This window comes from Lontra canadensis, unplaced genomic scaffold (genome assembly GCF_010015895.1).
Source record: "Lontra canadensis isolate GAN:19392208 unplaced genomic scaffold, GSC_riverotter_1.0 scaffold125, whole genome shotgun sequence".
Lineage (NCBI taxonomy): Eukaryota > Metazoa > Chordata > Mammalia > Carnivora > Mustelidae > Lontra > Lontra canadensis.
This window is the reverse complement of record NW_022631119.1, coordinates 2,969,361-2,977,058: the sequence shown is the minus strand read 5'-3', so window position 1 is coordinate 2,977,058 and position 7,698 is coordinate 2,969,361. Positions and strand designations below refer to the sequence as shown.

Sequence of the window (7,698 nt, the reverse complement as noted above, 5' to 3'; positions counted from 1 at the left end):
ATGACTTTTACATACAAACATACACACATAGGTGCACATATACACACAATATTAAATTTCCAACTGGTTAGTTTCTGCCATCTTTTTGATGTTTCTAATTAATCTTTAACAGTGGTCACACAACAGGAATTCCAAAACATTTACTTTTTGGAATTTATTACGGGAAAATAATTTCATATTTTTCTGATTCTTTAATAGTTGTACGCTTAACCTCACATTCATGAAATTTGTAAGGTTTCTTTTCAGCATGAAATGACAGATGCAGCTCAAATGATGAAATCTTTGCATTCAATAAAACCTAGATTTTATCTGGAATAAATTATCTTAAGTTTAGTAAGTGCTGAGCAATGACGTGAGGCATTTCTACATTTTCTACTTCTACAGTAAATTCCTTTCATATGAATTCACTAATACTAATGATAACAACTGTAGGTAATATTTACAGAAAACATGCTATGTAGCTGCTATTTTTCCAAGCATTAACTACTTAATCCATAAGACAATCCTATTACACGGTGTGGCAGGCTGACTCTGAAATGGTCCCTACAGCCTGGTATTCATATTCTTGTGTAATCCTCTACCTTTGAATGTGGGGTGACACAGTAACTTACTTCTAACCCGTAGAAGACAGCAAAGGTGATTAAAAGGTATTATTTTGGTGATTAGGTCACATAAGATTACTGCTTCTATGATGCTAGTAGACTACTGCACTCTTAGCTTGCACACTTAATAAGCAGCCATGTTGAAGAAGCCCATGTGGCAAGGAACTAAGGTCAGCCTTCAGCCAGCTAGAAACCAACAGCCATGTGAGATTGGAAATGGATCCCTTCCCCTGTTGAGCCTTCAGATGAGACCCCACCCCAGCTAAAACCTTTAGTTTAGCTTTTTGAGAGACCATGAAGCAGAGGACCCACCAAAGTTATGCCCAGACACCTGACCCATAGAAATTGTGAGATAATGTGTATTATTTTAAGCTACTAAGTTTGTGGCAATTTATTACACAGCAATAAATAACTAATATACATAGGTACTATTATCACCATTTACAAGTGAGCAAAATGAGGCACAGAAGTTTAAGTACCTTGTCCAATAACACACTGGTAATAAAGGAGTGAAATGGGGATAATGATAGATAAGGCTGAAGATTTTCCTACATTCATTGTGTTATTCCCTCATACCAATTTGTGGAAGATAAACAATGTTTGGTGATAGAAGGCTTTTAAAGCAACATATTTTTTTTCAGTAATATAAAATTTCTTATGCTTAGCTGAATCATGAAGCAGAATTCTCAAAAATGATTTAGAGATCCTATAACATAATGTATAATTGAAAGCTTTCTTGTATTACACTCCATTATGAATTTTCTGATGTTGAGTAAGATGTGAATGTTGTCTAAAGGCCTTCTTACATTCTTTACATTTGTAGGGTTTCTCCCCAGTATGAATTCTCTGGTGTTGAGTAAGGAATGAATAAAGTCTAAAGGCCTTACCACATTCCTTACATTCATAAGGTTTCTCACCAGTATGAATACTCTGATGCTGAGTAAGTTGTGAGAGCAGTCTAAAAGGTTTCCTACATTCCTTACATTCATAAGGTTTCTCACCAGTATGAATACTCTGATGCTGGGTAAGTTGTGAGAGCAACCTAAAGGCCTTCCCACATTCTTCACATTCATAAGGTCTTTCACCAATATGAATGCTCTGATGTGAAATAAGTTGTGAGTAACTACTAAAGGTCTTCCAGCATTCCATACATTCATAGGGTTTCTCACGAGTATGGATTCTCTGATGGCGAACAAGTTGTTGCCTTAGTCTAAAAGTCTTCCCACATTCCTTACATTCATAGGGTTTCTCACCAGTATGAATACTCTGATGGACCGTAAGTTGTTGGCATATTCTAAAAGCCTTTCCACATTCCTTACATTCATAAGGTTTCTCACCAAAATGAATTTTCTGATGTACTCTAAGGTCGGGACCACATACAAAGGCCTTCCCACATTCCTTACATTCATAGAGTTTCTCAGCAGTATGAAGTCTCTGATGTCGAGTAAGGTGTGTACACTGCCTAAAGGTCTTCCCACATGCCTTACATTCATAGGGTTTCTCACCAGTGTGAATTCTCTGATGTCGAGCAAGTTGCTGATGGACTCTGAAGGCCTTTCCACATTCCTTACATTCATAGGGCTTTTCACCAGTATGAAGTCTCTGATGTTGAGTAAGTTCTTGGAGCACGGTAAAGGCCTTCCCACATTCCTTACATTCATAGGGCTTCTCACCAGTATGAAGCTTGTGATGTCGAATAAGGTGTGCTCGCTGTCTAAATGCCTGCCCACATTCCTTACATTTATAAGGTTTCTCACCAGTATGAATTCTCAGGTGTTGACTAAGTGTTGAGCGACGAATAAAGGTCTTCCTACATTCCTTACATTCATATAACTTTTCTCCATTATGAACTCTCTGATATTCAGCAAGAAAATTATGCTTTTTGTAAGTGGTCATTTTTTCAGAAGTAATTTTCACTTGCCCAAAATATCCCCCTTGTGATTCCTTTTGCTCCTCGCTCTTGCCTTTGCATTCCCAATCATTTCTAAAAATGGAGTCCTGAAGACTATAGCTTTTAATTCTTTCCATTATCTCCCACTGGAATGAATATATTTCATAAATGTCCTTTTCTGGAGATAAAGTATTGGTCCTGTATCTGGACTCCAAATCTGAAAGAAAACAGAAGGCAAACACACACTATATTCCTGTGACAGAAGAAAACTTCTATAGAGAAATAAAAGGCACCTAAAATAATGTCTCTTACAAGTAAATGGATTAGATATCTCTAAAATGGGCATTTCTGCTGAACCTAAAAAACCCCTTATCTTCTGCAAAATTACACACCAAAAAACTAAGAGTTTATGAAGAAAACAGGGCTGGAGAAGACCACTCAAACCTTATGCAACTTTATTGGCAGAGCCTTAACAAATATAACAATTGATATTTCAAGAGATGAGTCAAAAGGCCAGCTGAAGGCCACTTCACAGATACTAAAATTCACACACAAAAAAGTGGAAATGCTAAATTTCAGGTGCTGAGACACTCTGATGATAAAAAAAAAAAGCCCTGAGCCAGCAAGGCTACCATTCCTAAGATAGGAACAGGGTAATATGTAACCTGTCTCCAGCTAGAAGCCATGCGAGGTTGACGGTATCTGCCTCTGGGAGACAGTCTTGGATGCAGAAACTTATTATTCATTTTTTTCATATAGAAGTGAAAGGGCAACCGACAATAAAGCATCAAGTTGGACACTTAGCCTTTCCTGATGAATGTTTTAAGTTTACTTCTATTCTGGCTTCATTCCAATAGGAAAATGACCTGTACTCTGTACCAAATAACTCACACATTAATATTGCTATCATTCCCTATTCCCTATCACTATTGAGCTTATTTTTATTTTTGTATTGCAGGTTATTAATTAAGGAACAGACTACTCTTTACACATTTAAAAAAAAAAGCAAAGGAGGGACGCCTGGGTGGCTCAATGGGTTAAAGCCTCTGCCTTCAGCTCAGGTCATGATCCCAAGGTCCTGGGATCGACCTCCACATTGGGCTCTCTGCTCAGCAGGAGGCTGCTTCCTCCTCTCTCTCTCTCTCTCTCTCTCTCTCTCGCTGCCTGCCTCTCTGCCTACTTGTGATCTCTGTCTGTCAAATAAATAAATAGAATCTTTAAAAAAAAAAAGCAAAGGAAACAGAGAATGTAGTACAGGACTGGAGATAAGGTTGGTGATTACAGAAACAAATCAGTGATGAGAATCATCTGAAAGTTTCTTAAAAATATACAGAAGTATTTTTAACCGACTGAAACATAATCTATAGGATTAAGTCCTGGGCGTGTTTTTGTTTTGTACTTATATACATTCTCCGGCAAATGATTCTGATGCTAATCAATATTTTAGCCTCTCCACTTAAATGTTGTTTTTTTTTTTTAAAGATTTTATTTATTTGAGAGACAGAGATCACAAGTAGGCAGAGAGGCAGGCAGAGAGAAAGAGGGGAGGAAGCAGGCTCCCTGCTAAGCAGAGAGCCCGATGCAGGGTTCGATCCCAGGACCCTGGGATCATGACCTGAGCTGAAGGCAGAGGCTTTAAACCACTGAGCCACCCAGGTGCCCTCCACTTAAATGTTTTTAATGATTTCTCTTTATAATTAGAATCAAATATAAATACCTGAATATAGATAATAAGCTGGTATCTGCTTATCAGTGCCTCTCTCATTTACTCTCTCCGTTCATGCCACAAAGGCCTCTTTTCAGCTCACAAAAGGCACTAGCACTGTTCCCATTAAATAGGACCCTTCACAGGTTGTTCCTTCTTTGAGAAATCCTCCGCCTGCATGGCTGGCTTCCCTTCACCATCAGATCTCAATCAAAAATCACTTCTTCCAAAAGCCATTCCTGCTGATCCTGTTTAAAACTAGGCACCATAGGGGCCCCTGGGTGGCTCGGTGGGTTAAAGCCTCTTCCTTCAGCTCAGGTCATGAATCCAGGGTCCTGGGATCAAGCCCCACATCGGGCTCTCTGCTTAGCAGGGAGCCTGCTTCCTCCTCCCTCCCTGCCTGCTTGTGATCTCTGTCTATCAAATAAATAAAATCTTTAATAAAACATAAAACTATGCACTGTATATTCTATCCCAGCAACTGGTTGCTTCTTTTTTGTCCCAATTTTGGAATACTTATTAATTTTCTCACTTGTTATTCTGTTAGTTTCTTACCCCTAAGCTTCCCTAGTGGCAGAAACAAACTCTAAAGTCCATTTACCATTAAATAACAAACCCCAAATACACAATGGATGTTACTCATTTAATTCCCATAATTACGTCATCACTAATGAATATGTACATGTTTCTATTCTTTTTAAAATGCACTACAATAGGGGTGCCTGGCTGGCTCAGTCAGTGGAGCATGCAACTCTTGATCTTGGGGTTCTGAATTTGAGCTCCACATTGGGAACAGAGTTTAACTAAAAAAAAAAAAAAAGTACTACAATGATTTACTTTTCTCCTCTAGAGTTTATACTATTACTTACCAGTGCTACATTTATTCAAATTTTTGTTCCTTCATACCTCTTCTAGGTGTTCCCTCCCATTCCATATAGCTAAAGCAATGTTTGTACGTCCCAGAAAACTACCTCAAATATCTTTCAATTATCCTAACATTGAAAGGTTTATGAAATCCTTAGCAAAAAGACATGGGCAGATACTGAGGATAGCAGAATGACAGTCAAATATGGAATGGTACCTGGGATCACCTGAGTGCAAAAGAGGAAAAATAAAGGCTATGTTAGATATAGGGTCAAAGATAATGATCCAGATGGGGGACATGAATGAGAAAATCTAAATGTTGAATGAAGTAAGCAAAGATAGGGGGACAGTGGGACAGGAGTGATAAGAAAGGTTTTTTCTATGACTACAGTACAAATGTACAAAGCTGCTAAAATGACTCAAAAAACCTCATCACTATAAAACATGAGACTTTGAAACTATTCTAAACTCGATTATGGTGGTGGTTACATAACTATGCATTTGTCAAAATTCCTAGATACTAAAAAGAATGAATTTTAATGTACCTAAATTATATTTTAGAATAAGCCAGGCTTATAAGATATTTTGAAAATATAAACACAGAAAAAGATGTCAATTCCCACTACTTTATAAAATAATGCACTCTTGGGGCGCCTGGGTGGCTCAGTGGGTTAAAGCTTCTGCCTTCAGCTCAGGTCATGATCCCAGTGTCCTGGGATCGAGCCCCGCATCAGGCTCTCTGCTCAGCAGGGAGCCTGCTTCCTCTCTCTCTCTGCCTGCCTCTGCCTACTTGTGATCTCTGTCTGTCAAATAAATAAATAAAATCTTAAAAAAAAAAAAAATTAAAAAAAAAGTTGATGAACACCTAGCTTGATTCATCAAGGAAAAAAAAAGACAACAATTGCTAATACTAGGAATGAAAGAGTAACTGGGTTATCACTTCACACCCTATAGCCATTAAAAGAATAATGAGAGAATACCATGAGCAATTTTATGCCAATAAATTCAACATCTTACACAAAATGGAAAAACTCCTTGAAAAACACAATTATCAGAACCAATACAAGGTAAAAAAAAAAAAAAAAGAAAGAAAAGAAAATATGAGTAACCTTATATCTGTCAAAATAATGTTTTTTTAAATTTTTTTTTTTTTTATTTGACAGACAGAGATCACAAGTAGGCAGAGAGGGAGGCAGGAAGAGAGCGAGAGGAAGAAGCAGGCTCCCCGGCTGAGCAGAGAGCCCAATACGGGGCTTGATCCCAGGACCCTGGGATCACGACCTAAGCCAAGGGCAGAGGCTTTAACCCACTGAGCCACCCAGGCGCCCCATAGGTGTTCATCAACTTGCATCTTTTCCAGAAATCAACTTTTGGCTTTATTAATTTTCTCTACTTTTCTTATCTTGTTGATTTCAGTTCTTATGTTTATTATCAACTGTTTTTCTCCTACTGAGAAAAGCTCCTCTCTCTGAAGTAGGAGAAAAATATGAGTACTAAGAAAACCAGAGAGTTGTAATCAAGGTGAACATGAAGTTCCTTTGGTGGTCAGATTTAAAAGATTTTAATTTGCTGCCCAGGTCTCAACCCTTTCCTCCAAAGGCCATGGGCTTTTGAGGAGAGATTTCCAACATCTCAAGGCTAACAGGCTTGGCTGATTACCTCCAGTAATTAATTCCCCATCTTGCTCAGCCCTCACTCACCAGAGTAGTGTCTTCTGGTCCCTTCCCTTACAACCATCCAGGGCTCCTTCCCTTCATCCAATAAAGTAATCACATCTGGTTTAGAAATGGAAGGTTCTGCTTAAAAGATAATGTGACATGAAATTATAACTCCAAAAGCCAGGTTCAAATTTGGTTAAGTTCATAATTAACTACAGATCGAAATGGTACTTTATAAAGCCTAAGAGCAAATAAATGCAAGGGAGCTGAAGAGCACTCATATTAGGGTAACTTCAGGAGCACAAGGAATTGATGGTTAAGAACAGGACTTAATATAATTTAAACCCATACAAGCTCCATTGAGAGGCAGTCTTGTGTAGTGGTTGGGAACACAGTCTGGATCCAGACTGCCTGAGTTTAAATCCTACCTTTGTTGCTGTGTTACCTCAGCCAATTATTAACCTCTTATCCCTAAGTTTTCTCATCTGAAATGAGGATAATCATAGTATATTTCTTACAGAGTTGTGAGAATTAATAACACACAATGCTCAGAATAGTATCTAAGTACAAATATATGAAGCTATATATATTTACATATATATATATATACACACCTATATATGTGTTAGCTATTTTTATTGTTATCCATTTGCTGACAAGATAGTGTCTTAACTGAGACATCTTCTGATCCTTTCTAGGATTATTTACTCAATGTTAAATGCAAAGTTCTTAGATTTTAAATTTCAACCACAAAGCAGGAAAAACTAAATATGGTTGTTATAGGAAACAGAATGTGTTTGCTTGAGTTTTAAATGAACTTTGTGGATCCATTTCATACTTTGTAAGTTCTATAGGTTCCCCTGATTTTTAGAGACACTCAAAGCCCCTGTGTTTAGGTACTTTCCTTGTAGGTGGATTAGAATGGAGTGTTAAGTATTTGCATCAATTCTGGACTCAAATATAAGGTAAAATCTGATT

The 7,698-nt window shown here is 37.7% G+C and overlaps 1 protein-coding gene across 1 annotated transcript in view; it reads right to left on the bottom strand.

Moving 5' to 3' along the window:
- Window positions 1-1,028: 1,028 nt before the first annotated feature.
- LOC116857594 (zinc finger protein 574-like) overlaps window positions 1,029-7,698 on the bottom strand; it is a 57,814-nt gene continuing 51,144 nt past the window's right edge. Inside the window, exons 9-10 of the mRNA XM_032841838.1 lie at window positions 6,763-6,861; window positions 1,029-2,710 (exon numbers count right to left, since the gene is read on the bottom strand). Of these exons, the coding sequence (XP_032697729.1) occupies window positions 1,344-2,710; window positions 6,763-6,861 (1,466 nt within the window). The 3' untranslated portion in view covers window positions 1,029-1,343. The remainder of the gene's footprint in view (window positions 2,711-6,762; window positions 6,862-7,698) is intronic.